Source organism: Lonchura striata, chromosome 9 (genome assembly GCF_046129695.1).
Source record: "Lonchura striata isolate bLonStr1 chromosome 9, bLonStr1.mat, whole genome shotgun sequence".
Lineage (NCBI taxonomy): Eukaryota > Metazoa > Chordata > Aves > Passeriformes > Estrildidae > Lonchura > Lonchura striata.
In genome coordinates, this window is record NC_134611.1 from 1819984 (window position 1) to 1835714 (window position 15731).

General features: G+C 48.0%; 1 protein-coding gene across 1 annotated transcript; it reads right to left on the reverse strand.

Moving 5' to 3' along the window:
* Nucleotides 1-401: 401 nt before the first annotated feature.
* On the reverse strand, nt 402-3533 carry LOC110478922 (uncharacterized). Its single transcript, XM_077785282.1, has 4 exons — nt 3473-3533; nt 3197-3312; nt 2922-3038; nt 402-2223 (listed from the first exon to the last, which is right to left on the reverse strand). The coding sequence occupies exon 4, from the start codon at nt 2123-2125 to the stop codon at nt 986-988; it is 1140 nt and encodes a 379-aa protein (XP_077641408.1). The 5' UTR covers nt 2126-2223; nt 2922-3038; nt 3197-3312; nt 3473-3533; the 3' UTR covers nt 402-985.
* Nucleotides 3534-15731: the final 12198 nt, after the last annotated feature.

Sequence of the window (15731 nt, forward strand, 5' to 3'; positions counted from 1 at the left end):
TAATTCCTAAGCATATTTTTCTTCACTAGCCATTTGAATCTAAATCAAAGTGAAGAGTCTAACAGACACTTTGGGCAGTACTTGGACACAGCACAGAGCATGATTTTGTTATGGGGAGTTTCCCTCTGTGTGAAAACATTTAAATGAAGAAGGTTCCTCTGCAATGAGTAGCAAAGGTGGCTTCAACTTGGTCTTTTACTCTTTGAATTTTGTGTCCTCAACATTTCCTTCCACAATACTCATCTGGTTAGATATAGTGTGCATGGTTCCATCAGAGACACAAATGTTACCCCAAGAGCATGCACCACTAGAGCCAAAATAAAGCTTTCCCCATTATTAATAGACATTCAACCCATCACTCAAAAGTGCATAAAGTATTGGTACTCCCTCAGACAGAAACATTCTGAAATACAGCTGGTAACTGTTGTGTTTATTAAGGAACTGCTTTGTAAGTGGAGTTTGTTTTTTTTGATAACCAACATAACACTTCCCCTTACAAATAAAAAGGAATGCAACAGAAAGAAAAACTCAGCAAAATACCAGGAAAGAAGGGATAGAGGGATAGCTCTGGACTGTTGTCACTTAGCAAGTTAACAGATCTCCAAACCCATGTCAAAGAGCCATCAGACTCATCAGGGCAGGGCCAGTTTATGCAGTGAATTCTCACAGCCTGTGCTTGCAGATCCTGCACAAAGCTCGAGTGGCTGCATTGCCAGTCCAGCAAACAGAGGCAGCAAAAGCACAGCCAGTGGTTTCAGTCTCCTCAAGTCTCCCATTTCATTACTCACGTGTAATTAGGTTATTTTCTCATACAAAGCAGTTTAAAGCCAGGCAGTGCAATCCTTCTCAGCACAAGTTCCAGAGGTCCCTGTGATGCAGCATTGCTACATCAGCCACTGCTGGGCAGAGCACACACCGCGGGGTGCTTTGCCAGCCCGACTGAGCAGACCTCGTTCAGGTACAAAGCAACCACAGAGCCCCCGGATTAAGGTTTGTCCAACTTGTGCGTGCGCTCGTGCCTCCGCAGGGTCCCCGACTCGGTGAAGGAATGCCCACAGAAGCTACAGGAGTAGGGCTTCTCTCCGGTGTGGATGCGGTGATGGCGCTGCAGCGATGCCAGCCGCGTGAAGGTCCCTCCGCACTCCTCGCAGTAGAAGGGCCGTGCCCCAGAGTGAGTCTGCTGGTGCCTCTTGAGCCTGAGCAGCTGCACGAACGCCATGCCACACTCCTGACACTTGTAGGGCTTGTCCTCCCGGTGGATCACCTTGTGCTTGGACAGCAGGTTGGGCTTATCGAAGCCTTTACCGCACGTCGGGCAGCCATAAGGTTTGAGGTCGTCCTCCTGAGACTTTGGGTTGGCAGGACAAGCCTGATCCGGGCACTCGGTGCTGTGCTGCTGGCTGTGGTGCACCACAGCCCAGGGGTTCCTGGCCGTGCCGCTGGCCAGGATGACCATGGAGCGCTCGATCTTGTGCACGTTGCGCAGGTGCCTCCAGACGTCGGCCGTGCGGATGAAGCCCTTGTCGCACTCGGGGCACTTGTGCGGCCTCTGGCCGGAATGGATGAGCTTGTGCATGCGCAGGTTGGCGGCGCGGGAGAAGGCTTTGCTGCAGACGGGGCAGTGGTAGGAGCTCTCCGGCGGGCCAGCTCGTCCTTGCTCCTGCAGCTGGCTCACGCCACGGACAGAGGAGACAGAGGAGCCACACTCCTTGCCTCGACAGGGCAGAGCTTCCTCGGGGACGGGCTCCGCGCCCTCGCCAAACTCATCTCCGAGAGCGGCGCTGCCGTCGCCCTCGCGGAGTTTCGCCATCGCCCGCGGGTGCTCAGAGGAACGGTGATCTAAATCTTCATCTTCTCTCTGCAGCTGGAAGCTGCTGCTGGAGGGGGCAAACTGCCCAGCCGGGCTCTCACCTTGTTTCTGGCAGTAGGTGTCACAGGTTTCTTTGTCTGCAGGAAGCTCCTTCTTCCCTGCGGGCCCAGCAGAGTTTCCAGGAGGACTGCAGGAGGAATTCATGCCCACCTCCTTCTGTGGCCTACAGCTGTGGCCCAGCTGCTCCGTGGCCTTTCTGGGATAATTGGAATGCCCTCCCCCTGTGCCACAAATGTTATTCTCAGAGGCATCCATCCTCTGAGGCAAACACTGCGTTCATCTGCAGCTCATCATCACCCAGAACGTTGTGTCTTTCATGGTAAGTCCATTCTCAGCTCTTCTGGCAGTCCTCCCTAGAAAATAAAACACCTGTTTCATCAGTGATTCTTCTGATGTTACAAATTTAGAACAGTGAAGGTATTTTTCTGATCCAAAGAATGGGACAGACTATTAGATACGCAGAAGAAACAGAATCATCTACTATTAGAGATGTAGAAAGTATACATTCAGCACACAAAACACAGACAGATTGTTCAATAAAGTTAAATCCACTATCGTCAGCCAGCCTTCACCACCACGTATAAATTGATAATCCTGATTTTAAATTTTTCTAAAGATGAGAAATTACAGCATCCTAGAACGGTTTGGATTGGCAGGGACCTTAAAGACCATCTCGTTCCAACTCCTGCCATGGGCAGGACACCTTCCACTAGACCAGATCTCTCCAAGCCCTATCCAAACTGGCCTTGAGCACTTCCAGGGATGGGGCAGCCACAGCTTCTCTGGACATGCTGTGCCAGGGCCTCACCACCTTCACAGTAAAGAATTTCTTCTTAATAACTAATCTAAATTTCTGCCCTTTTAGCTTAAAAATGTTTCCCTTTATTCTGTCTGTGTAAATTGTTGCTCTTCTTCTTTTCTGTAAAATCCCTTCAAGTACTGGAAAGTGGGATAAGACATCTCTGAATATAAGCATACGTATCAATGAACATATATATGTAGAAACATAAATATATCTGTATTTTCACATGTACATAAATGTAAAACTTGCCTATTTGGTTTCAGCAGGCTGCTCAAGGCAGTACAGCGATGTGCATTAAGTGAAAGCTCTTATTCAGATTCCAAAAAGGCTGGCTCCATCAGCCGCACAAGCCACACTTTCTTTCTGCTGGAGACATGGAAAACAATCTGGATTAGTCCTCATTAGTCACTGCCTGGAACAGCGTGGCTCGACTCACCCCCACTCCAGCCATTCCCGACAATTGAATAAGGAGCTGCTAACAAGAGTATTCCTCACCTCCGGCCCTCCAACTGAGCTGCCCGTACCTTTGGGGCGGGAAAACTTTCCAAGGGATGCTGGCGCTGCTTGGCTTAAGAGAACTCCATCACCACGGCTACCCGTTTCCTGCAGAAGGGGGGTGGTGTGGAAACCGCGGCGTGGGCTGAGAAACGATAACCACAATAAACACATACACATACATATATATGTATATATATATTAAAAAATAATCATTTTGTTGTTGTTGTTGTTCCAGGCAGCATGATCCCCCTCCCTCCCCAACTTTTCCCCGCTCCGGTGCCCGTTCTTGTTCCCCGCCCTACCTGGGCGCTGCATCCCCCGCGCATCCCCCGCGCATCCCCCGCGCATCCCCCGCGCATCCCCCGCGCATCCCCCGCGCCGGCGCGGAGCCCGCGGCAGCGGCACCGGCGCAGTGGCGGCTCTGCCGTGCTGGAGCTGCCGGCAGCGGGGCGGGACCGGTCACCGTGTCCCCTCCCCGGACACTGCGTCCCCTTCCCCGGTCACCGCATCCCTTCCTCGGTCACCGCATCCCTTCCCCGGTCACCGCATCCCTACCCCGGTCACCGCATCCCTTCCCCGGTCACCGCATCCCTTCCTCGGTCACCGCATCCCTTCCCCGGTCACCGCATCCCTACCCCGGTCACCGCATCCCTTCCTCGGTCACCGCATCCCTTCCTCGGTCACCGCATCCCTTCCCGGCTCCGTGCCCCGTTCTCCGGGCCCCCTGTGCCAGGGCCTCATCTCCGTCACGGGGAAAATAATTCTCCCAATATTTGATCTAAACCTGCTGTCTTTCAACTCGAACCCGCTCTGCCTTGTCCTGTCACTCCAACTCTTGTATATCGTCTTTCCCCGTCTTTCTTGTCTGGGTACTGCAAGGACACAATCAGGTGACCCCAAATTCTTGTCTTCTCCAAGCTGAATGCTCCTAGTTCTCTTGGCCTTTCCTCATAGCAGAGGTGTTCCATCCATCTGATCTCCTCTGGACTGGCCCCAAGGTCCTGTCCTTCAGCTCCAGCTCACAGCAACTCACGGAGTGTCCCCACCCTGACCATAACTCTGCATCCATCTTCCTGCAGGGGTGTGCCAGGGATTAATTCCCATCCAGGCCCTGCTATGTCAGAAGAAAGGGGTTTTGCCCCGTCAGGAGGGATCAATCCACCTCTGTCACCCTGATTCTTAAGATTTTCTAAAGCCTTCTGAGTTTACATTCTGTTGGAGAACTTTCCCACACGATTTCTATAAACAACATATTGTTTACATTCTTTTATGGGGGTGGAGAAACTTGATGTACTAGTGGTTTGTCCAATGTCTTTGGAGAGGTGACCTGTATAAAAGTCGGAGTCAGAGAATAAACTTTCTTCTTTACCTTGCAAATAGCAGGTGGCTTGCATCGTGCTTTCACATGTCCTATAGCGACACAGCTCCACTTTCTACTAGAAAAGTCTTTGCACCCAAAAGGACGTTCAGCATCTGCAGTGACGCCTCACCAGGGCCTTTCACAGTGGCACCAATTCCTTGGGAACTCCTTTGCCCAGCCATCCAAGGATCCCTCCTGCCTTTGCCAAAGCCACAGCAGGATCATGGTCCACGCTCGAAACCACTCTCCAACATCTCTGTGTAAGCTTCCAGAGATTGCTCCAGCTTTAAGCCCAGCTCTGGGAAGCTTTGTGCTGCCTTTTCCTAGCAAAACTCCTCCAGCTTTGGGAAAGAGGCTCCACAATTAGCAGCAAATTCAGAACTGAAAGGACAAATGAACAAGAGTGTACATTGCCAGCATGCAGATATGGTACAGAAGAATGCTCCAAGTTCTGTATTGTTTTTGTGATTGCACAGATCTTGCTAAAAATAGACATGAAACCAGAAACTGCTCTGCTGGGAGCTGAGGGTGAGGAAAAGAAATGTACCTACTCCTTCCACATGGAAAAGCAAGTTCCTTCTGAGAGCAGAGTAAGTGGCAGCTCAGTTCCTTCAGTTGAGGCACTTCAAAAATAAGTTTGCAACAATCCTTTAATGACAGTCCTTGAATCCATGAGGAGCCCACACTCTGCTTGGAATGGCAAACCTTGCAGAGAAAGAACTGGCATTCCAATTTTCCCAAACTAGGAAAAAAAACCAAAACAACTCAGAAGGTTTCTGTTATTTTTGCTGTATTTTTTTTTCCAAATTTAAATGCTTAGATGTTTCTTGCTTAGCTGGGCAGGGTAAAGGCTACCTCCCACCTTGACCCAGGATGCACAGAACAACACACCCTTTCCACATCCCTCATAGAAGATGAACACACACACATCCTCTCCCCTTTTTCAGTAGGAAAACTCTAATAATACATAAGGACATGCACCCACATCCCCACAGCCAAGCATGTTTGTGTGGGACCAAGATGATGAATGGCCAGTTCTTAAACATTCCAAATTGTGGCTTATCACAACCACGTAGGAATGGCGTAGTGCCAGCATTGTCCTTCTGAAATGCAAATTTTAAGGAATTTAGAGATTTTAGAGGAGCTAAGATTTTAGTTAGAGATAAGCTTTACTAGAGTTAATTAAAATAAATGAGTAGGCCTTGATGAATTAAGAGTTAGTAGTTAACTAATAATTGATTGCTTGTCAGCACAATGTTGAGTTAGCTGGGTTTATAATGAAGAATATAGAGACTGACAAACAGCTTTTAGGAACACAAGACAATTGTGGCCTCGTCTGTTCTGAAACCAATTGAAGACAAGGAATGGGAGTTCTACCAAGAGTTCATTTGTCATATTGGCATTGAAAAGGTAGAAAGGTCAGAATGAGGAAGACTTCATTGACTTCCTCATTTTGGGACCCCTCCCCATGAAAGGGACACCGACCCATTTCAAGGGACAAACCACGCATGCTGAATGGCTTTTGGAGTGATCAGCATAGGAAGCGAGGAATGGGATCTACCAAAATGATGAAATGTATTTGTATTTTGTGTATTCAATACTTGTATGGATAAAAAGGCTCTGTAACCACCTGGAAGCTGTGGTGTGGATTTGGGAGTGATCCTGCACACAATAAACACACACTTTCTAACTTTATACTGTTAGAGAGTTTTTGTCCCTCACAGTTGGATATCGGTACTAGATCAATATCCATATTTTTAATAAATCACTTCCTCTGAGGGATCATGGAGGAAAAGGCCTCAAAAGCATCAATAAAAATGATGTTTTCCTCATCCTCACTTATCCTCCTTGAGGTTCCTCAGAGTGTTCAGAGGAAAAGAGTGCTCAACATTCATCTGCACACTGCAGGTCAGGGTTGGTGGGTTGATTCAATCACACTTTTATAGGAAATTTTTAGGATTCCTCTTCTTGGCACTGCAGTTGGGTTTCTTGTTGGACTGAAGGTCTCGCAGGCTGCACCTCAGGCTGGAAGGTGGTGAGGAATCTTCCATCAGTTCCAGCTTCCCACTCTTGTGAGGCTCCTGTGGGATCACCTGGGTGTTCCTCACCTTTGTGACAACTGTTGTTAACGTTCAGGAATACACATAATCACAGGATATGATTCCATGCAAGTGCTTTTATTGAGAGCTCTGGGAATCAGGGGTACAGACCCAAATCTAACTCCAACATGGCTTTTGAGCTGAACGTATTTTATATTCTATCCTTATATAACTTACATATTAATTATTAAACTTATATTGTTCTATTGTATACATTGATATGAGTTTCTCATGATCTTTCTTAGGCCCCTGACCACAGTTTCTCATGATTATTCTTATGATTAAACAGCAATTATATTTAATTACTAAACAATCATCACATCTAACAATTATATCAATTATCATGTACTGGCTACACAGGTGCAATTCTAGCAAGGTACAAGGACTATGTACCTAGGGTATTTATTTTATTTTTTTTTTCAGGGCCTACTAAGCTTAATTTTCCTTTTAACCCTAAATCCCCATGATTTTAAAACCCTTTTACTATCACTGTCAGCACCAGGAAGCAAGCCTGCCTCCCACCTGTGGTATCACACGGTGCTCACTTGTTAGGAAATGTGGAAACTCTCAGGCAGTGCAGATTCCTGTGTCCAGCTTCCTTGGGAAAGAAACAAGAATTTCATTATCTGCCAGGCAAAGTTAGCATTTAATCTGTCGGTTTAATTGAAAATACTTCAGTGGGGATAAATAATGCAGAGCACTGCAAATGATGCCTTGTGGGTGAGATCAAAGACCCCAGGCAGGGCCTCGTGGCTGCTGGATTTTTGGGTTGAGATGAGACAGAGAAGAGATTCTGTGCAGGGTAACAAAAGCAGCATGGACACACCCCACACCCTGACTGGCAAAGTGTCCACACACTCATCAAATCCATCAGCACAGCCCCAAAATTCCCTTCTGGCTTTGCTAACACAGAATGCTCTGCCAGTGTTTCCCTTTTAGCATAAAATAACAATGAAATTCTGATATCCTGCTCTGTTGGTCCTCAGACAAACACACTTAGCTGTATCAACTGCCACATATTTTGATTTTTCATCCTAACACCAAGGTATTTAAATGTTTTGCTTTCTCTTTCACGTGTTGCATCTTCGAGCCCATGATTTCATTAAACTCTGCATTCTAAGCCTCTTCCAGCACACACACCCACCAAAAAAAATCAGCTGTAATCCTCAAGGAGAAGGCAGAAAAATAATTGAATCATCAACTTCCTTGCAATATATTATTCATATTAAAATTACATTACTGGTGTTTTGTGCCTGCCCTACATTCATATTCCCAACACACACATTTGTGGACGCCAAATCCTTTTTATTTATGCTGCCTCACTTTTATGTGTCTTAAATGTGAAGAGTCTGTCAGGACAGATGAGGATCTGTAATGTATTTGCCAGTTAGATCTACTCTGGAGTAATTTCTTAATTTAAATGTGCTGTTAAATTCACTAAAAAATGTGAACTTGTGATTCTCATTGCTGTCACAATGGGAGCTTAATATATTTTGTGAAGGGTTTCACATCACATTCCATCAAATTTGGAATTTTTTATGGGCCACAGAGTTTTCTGACATCTGGCTACCCTATTTTAGGACTGCCATAAACGCTTTAACTATCTGAGATCTTCGGATTTTTCTATGTAAAACAGGGGGAGAAAAATCCTAAGCAATGTTTCTTCTAAGAAGGAGCTGAATCCAAAGGGATTTCACTGATATTCAGCTGAAATTTGAGCTTTTAACCCCCCCAGGGGGAAGCTGGGCCCCCTTCAGCCCACTGAACTTTGGTGACAAACCTGCAGTGCCTGGTGGGGACACTGAATTTTGAGAGGATACAATATCCATATTTTTAAATAAATCAACAGCATTCAAAAATCTATTCAATAACCGGTCAGCACAAAGGATTTTTACTGCAGATCTTCATGAAGTTTATATGAGAAGCTTTTTGTGGTGTCCCAGGAAATCACAAACTCTTGCTGAGTTCTTTTTCTTCCTCTTTTCCATGTCCCTGCTGGAGCAGAAAGGTGAGATCAATGTCCCTGGGTAGTCCCTTCCAAGCCGAACCATTCTGGAATTTAAAACGGGAATTTAAAGCCGAGGAGCTCCGGCCGCAGCGGGGCCACCCCAAAACCCTCCGGAGGCATTTCCCAGACTGTCCCTCCCTCGCTTCCCTCCTCCCAGAGCTGCGGCTCCACGGCTGCATCAGCCCCTGTCACACCCCCTGTGACAGCCAGGGACAGGGATCAGCCCCTGTCACACCCAGGGATCAGCCCCTGTCACACCCCTGTGACAGCCAGGGACAGGGATCAGCCCCTGTCACACCCAGGGATCAGCCCCTGTCACACCCCTGTGACAGCCAGGGACAGGGATCAGCCCCTGTCACACCCAGGGATCAGCCCCTGTCACACCCCTGTGACAGCCACACCCAGGGATCAGCCCCTGTCACACCCCTGTGACAGCCAGGGACAGGGATCAGCCCCTGTCACACCCCTGGCAGGGCGGACCCAGCTGGGGACAGCCTCTGTCACACCTCCAGTGTGACTGACACTGCCAGGGACGTCCTTTGTCACATCCCCAGTGTGACTGACAGGGACAGAGACCTCCCCTGTCACACCCCCAGTGTGACTGACACGGACAGACACCTCCCCTGTCACACCCCCAGTGTGGCTGACACGGACAGACACCTCCCCTGTCACACCCCCAGTGTGACAGACTCCACTGGGACATCCCCTGTCACACCCCCAAGTGTTACTGGCAGGAATAGGGTCATCTCCTTTAACACCCCCAGTGTGACTGACAGGGACAGGGACAGCCCCTGTCACACCCCCGGTGTGAATAGCACTGCCCACATCACACCCCCAGTGTGACTGACACCAGTATGGACAGCCCCTGTCACACCCACAGTGTGACTGACAGGGACATCCCCTGTCACACCCCCAGTGTGAGTGACACCAGTATGGACAGCCCTGTCACACCCTTAGTGTGACTGACAGGGACAGGGACAGCCCCTGTCACACCCACAGTGTGACTGACAGGGACAGGGACATCCCCTGTCACACCCCCAGTGTGACTGACACCAGTATGGACAGCCCTGTCACACCCCCAGTGTGACTGACAGGGACTGCCCCTGTCACACCCACAGTGTGACTGACAGGGACAGGGACAGCCCCTGTCACACCCCCAGTGTGACTGACACCAGTATGGACAGCCCTGTCACACCCCCAGTGTGACTGACAGGGACTGCCCCTGTCACACCCACAGTGTGACTGACAGGGACAGGGACAGCCCCTGTCACACCCCCAGTGTGACTGACACCAGTATGGACAGCCCTGTCACACCCCCAGTGTGACTGACAGGGACAGGGACAGCCCCTGTCACACCCCCGGTGTGACTGACACCAGTATGGACTGCCCCTGTCACACCCCCATTGTGACAGCCACCGCTGGGACCACCCTGTCACCCACCCCACAGCGTCAGTGACACGTTGGCACCGTCCCTGTCCCCTGTCACGCTGATACAGCCCCTCAGGCATGGCACACACCATGTCAGGGCATGAAAAAACCCCAAAAGGAATAAAAGTACCCCATGAGCACTGTGTGTTCAAGCCCAGCTGCTCAGTCCCTCTCCAAAACACTCCTGCTGGTGTTAAATTTCAATTAAACTTGAATTTCAATTAAATTTCAATCAAATGCCCACAGACTCCTCAGATTCCAGGGGTCAGTCATGGACACGCTGCTACAGCAGGGTGAGGAGTGCCCAGGTTTGGGGTGACAGCTCTTTTTCCTCATTTCCTCTTTTTCCTGCTCCTTATCCCAATCTCTTGCTGATAACCTGCATCCCATCTTCTCAGGATGAATTATTATTATTTTTTAATCCCTCCCAAAAGCAACACACAGCTTCAGCAAGCCTGGAGACAAACTCGTGCGGAGCTGCCAATCCAAAATTTGGGAGCCTGGGACCTCACTCAGCTTTCCACACCAAACATTCTGGCTGTGGGTTAAGGCAGAGTTTGGATGCTCAGGATGGAGCGTGGAAACCCAGGAGCAGGGACCACGTCCCCGTGCCAGGCTGTGCCACCCTTGTGGCACTCTGTGACTGCTCCAAGCAGCTGAGCTGCCCACAGAAAATGCAGAAATGACTGCACAGGAGAGCGCCAGTGCACGAGGAGGGTGTGAGCAATCCCAAAATATTCGGGAGAAGCCTCAGGATCCAGGACTCTGCTAAATCAAGGCAGGGGAATGATGCCTGTGCTATGCAGATGAGCTGTCATATTGTCTCCCACACAAGAGCGTCTCCAAAGGAACCTACACCTACTGCAATTATCCTGCAGCATATGGACATTTATAGGTCAAAAAAAAAAAATAAAATGGGAGAGTAATGGTTGGCCAAAAAAAGCAGGAGCCCAGATAATTCTCCAGTTTTATTTTGGAAAGTGCAGGCACTGAGCAGGATAAATTATACATACCTGAGAGCCATTAGAAAATGTCAGGTCGCCTCTAAAGTGCGTTAGAAGGGGGGGAAATGCCTCCAGCTTTCTTGTGCAAGAGGAGAGTGCGGTATGTAAATAATATTCCCTAATAAAAATCGTCCTTGGAATGAGTTCTCAAGCAGATTCCAACCCTCTCTTGTGTTGGGGACAGTGTGGGGCCACATCCTGAGAGCCAAAGGCATCCCCGAGCTGAAGCTCTCTGCACTTCCATTGCTGGAACAACCATGATGTATAACCCAGGAGCTCCTCCCGGAATGATTTCAGAGCAAACCCAGAATATTTGTTACCCTTCTCTAAATTTAGCTGGGAAAAAAAAAAACAATAACTTCTGCTGCCAACTCTATGAAAACAACACATGTATCTTGACAGCAAATGATTTCAAAATGAAGACCGACCAATAATGCAATGTTCTGGGTGTTGGGGGAGGAAAATCCTGAAGTTTGCATTTCCAAACTCTCAGCACTCACTTCCAGCATGTACCTGACTCACCCCCAGTTTTATGCACCACCCTCACTGCATTTTTCCAAAGCTCCAGCCTCTGATAAGAACCAAATCCTCTGCTGGCTGATGCTTCTGCTGGAGAGCTGAGATTTCTATAATTAGCATTAGAGAGAATTTGGGGAGTGATCTGTCTTTTTTCGTTTTGGTTTGTTTGTTTTTTTTTTTTTGTAAATTCAGATGTTACACATTTTAAAACAAAACACTTAAAACATCAGCACATCGTTTCATGATTGCAGAGTGGAGATGAGGAGCATGTCAGTAGTTGAAAAAACATTACATTTGCAGGAAGTGACTGAAATGTTTGCACAGAAGGGGGCAAATGGAGATAAGACAGGCAGGCTGCTTGCATTCAGCTCGAGAAACTTGTACAGCAGAGATTTACCCTTTCCAAGAGAAGTAAGGGGGGGAGGCTTGCAGGACTATGCTGGAAATTATGTTCACAAAGAGATAGAATACCTCTTCCCTGGATATTTTGGTCATTGCTGGGATGACCAAGGTGCTGCTCTTTGCCCATTTGTATGAATGCCTTTTCCTTGGGCTCGTTTTAAATTTTCTTTGTCAGAATCTCCAGGAAGAGTCAAGGCATAACGATCACAGGATGGTTTGGATTGGAAGGGACCTTAAAAATCATCTGTTCTAACCTCACTGCAGGGACACCTTCCACCAAGCCAGGCTGTACAAACCCCATCCAGCCTGGCCTTGAACACTTCCAGGGATGGAGTTTTCCAGGCTGAACTTCTCCATGAAAATCCCTTTGCGCTGCCTGCAGCCACTGACTGCACAAGGGGGACACCCAAATTGTTTTAAACACACCAAGAGCTCAGCAAAGCCCCTCTAACCCAGGAGATAAAAAAGGTCTGGTTTGATTTGCATTTCTCAGCCTTCCTGAGCTGTCACAGGCTCGGGATCATCTCACGCTGGGGAGAGCTCACAGAACACTCACCTGAACCAGAGGTGTCTCTTCTCCATCTGGGAAGAAAACAAGCTTAACATTTAAATCTGTCTGCAAGGTGGGAGCAAATGAACTCCTGAGCAGCTGCACAAAGCAACGAGAGCACAATAAAACTAAACAGGTAATTACTGATGGATTAGCTGGAGTCACAGGCTCACACCAAACCAGCCAGGTGAGAGAGATTAAAAATACCTGACAGCCAAAGCACAGCTCCAGAGCAGAGAATGGCAACAGGCAATTTCATCCTTGACACCTTTGTATCTGCTTTTTTATTTATTTTTTTTTAAGAGCAGCATTTATTCAGATTGAAAAAACAGCCCTTGCAAGAATCCAGATAAGGTTCCTCACATCGCTTTGCACACAGCTAATCTGTGAGTGACTCTGTGACCACATGGAAAGTAAACCTTATTTTATACAGGACAATTGAGTAGCCAAGTAAAATATAGGTTTTCCTACTTCCCCGCCCCCCCCCCCCCTCCCCCCCACCCCGTGGAACTGAAACTTGAACTAATGGATCAGAACATGTAAAATGATCCCCAAAACACCTGGACAGGAGACATTAAGATAGTTATCCTTGTTCAGATGAAGACTCTATTGGTTATCTGTCCTAGATTTGATTAGCAAAAACCCTAAAGATTGACTAGCTCAGCACAAAATTCCTGGCTGGAGGAATTTTCATATTTGACAGGATAAAATACAGCTACTTAGGAGAGCTGGAAGAGAACACCTATGACTGGTGAATGCTGATGAGCTTTCAGAGAGTAAAGGGCTCTAGAGACCCAGCCCTGTATTGAGGAAACAAATTCAAGATATTCAACAAGTGCAAGGAATAACCTTTGGGAATAACTTTTGGGTACCCAGTGCTGCCTTGGGGTGGGACTCTGGCTGCTGCACCCTTTTAAACTGAAGGAGCGGAGGCAACACAGAGCAGCCAACACAATCAGAGCCACTGTCATAGGTAATAACTTCAAGATTCCCAAATTGCTGATAAATCCATGATACTCATATAAAAATTAATGACCCATTGGCTGCAAGCAGCAAAGTACAAGGCAAAAACAGATTTGTTGATGTATCTACTTGCCATTTGCTGCCTGCCCTCACACTAGAAGTGTTTCTGGTTATGGTTGCTGTTAATTGCTTTTTATCTAACAGTGGAGCTTAGAAGCTTCAGCTGAGATGAGGTTTCACGGTGTTAGGCAATTACCCAAAGATGCAGATGCACAGAAATTCCCTGGTTTGTAATGTGGACGAGGCAGAACACAGTGTGATATCTCAGGCCTGAAGAGAGGCTTCTGATTTAGAAAGAAAACAAGGTCTGCCTGACCAGGGCAGCATCAGGGAAGGTTAAAAACTGACTCACTGCCTCCTTGTGCTTCACCTGTTAGAGCTCCCAGATTAAAAATTCAGCCACGGCTGCTTGGATTTTAACTCATCAACAGGAACACACAGAAGCATCATGTTTTCAAACACTCCACATCTTCAGGAGACATCCCTCCTAAGGAGGGCTTCCTTGTGCAGTGTCATTATCTCCGACAGATCTGCTTTAGAAATTTCCTCTCGGGGCTCCTTCACGCTGACAAGTGAATTCTCTGCATCAGAAATATTTGTTCAGAGGCTGCCAGGCTCATCAGTCTCTTCCCTGCGAAGGAGGCAGTCCGAGGGGGATTCTGCTCTTCCCCCTCCTGTTGCCCTTGCAAAAATGATGTTATTGAGGAAGGGCACATGTCTGTGCCACTTGTCCCTCTGTGGTGATGCTCATTTCTCTGTCAGGGCTGGGGACAACGCTGCTGCCTTGTCCTGGCTCTCACAGCCACACCAAAGATGCCAGGGTAACCTGGGCTGGCCCAAGCAGGACTTCCAGCCCCATGGGCTCCCTCCTTCTCCGGGCTTAGAGGGCTCAGATATTCCTGCTGGCTGCCAGCCACAGAGCTAATGATTTGGGAGCCATCCATGCACACAAGCATGCTTGGAATGGGATTGTTTAACAAGCTCCTTTGGACTGATGCCAGCTCTTCATGGAGTGCACGAGTGATTTGTGGTGTCCCTACGTGGATGAGGAGAGGATTCAGGCAGCATCCAGACTGAGGGGTTACCAAAAGCCTCCTGTGGCCCCAGCCTTACCTAAGGAAGAGCTTCTTCCTCCAGCTCTTCTTGCTACTTCATCATTAACAAAGCACTTAGCTGTTTTATCTCTGAACAGGGAGATTTCTTGTGCACATATAAATCAGCATCTCTCCAGCTGGAAAGCTCAGTTTTCTCCTGGCCAACCCTGCCTGAAAGCAAAGGCTCTACCACAAGAAGGAAAAATACCTTCCCCTATTCATTTTCAGACATGGTACACAACAGCCTTTTCCCTTGCTGAAATGTTATTTCATCCCATGTTCACCAATTAGGAAAATAATTTTGCTTAGACAAGAGAGGAGGAAAATACAGCGTAGCTCGTTCTTGTTTTTGTCGCCAGAGAAGGTTTGATTTGGCCTCTTTGAAAAGATGGCTAAGGATTCATTTGTCCTGATTATTCCACTTTGGAGCTTGTGCTGCTCTCCTGCACGTCGGGAACCAGATGAACCCAGCGGTGAACATGTCAAGCTTTGAAAAGTGTCACAGGAGGAGAAGTGTTATTAGTTCATCGTGCTGACAAAGGTGCCACGCTGGATTTCCAGCCTCTCCCTTAACTGCTGTGTCTATGGTTTCTGAAGCCAAAAGGCAAAGGCTCATTAATTAACAAAAGAAGCTGGGAGATAATCTTGTGATTAAGTTATTGGAGTGGGACCTGGGTTGGTTTCTCAGGCCTGGGCTGGTTGCTATGTGATGTTATTCAAATGCCTGCCTGGAGAGCAGGCTGTGGCAGCTCCCTGCAGGCTGCTGGTGCTGCGGGCAGGGGCTGCTGCCCAGCACATCCCTCCTCATCCCAGCTGGATGGGGTCACCCCTGCGGCACAGGATGGGAGAGAGCCCCAGCTCCAAAGGCACCGCAACGTCCTGCAACCGGCCTTTGCGCCAAAGCTCGCTGCTTTTTCCAGAATCTCCTGTGATTGACTAAATCATCCTCTTAGTGGGTTTTTATTCCCCTCCTTTTCTTCTGTTTCCTAGTGAATGTCTTTACCTTCTGTCTGTTGCAAATGTGAACAGTTTTAATTAGGTGCTGTTGAAATGTCTTTTGCAGTTTGGCATCCT

What these genes read in the sequence shown, in the direction of transcription:
- LOC110478922 (XM_077785282.1), bottom strand. Translation starts at nt 2,125, where the DNA reads ATGGATGCCTCTGAGAATAACATTTGTGGCACAGGGGGAGGGCATTCC.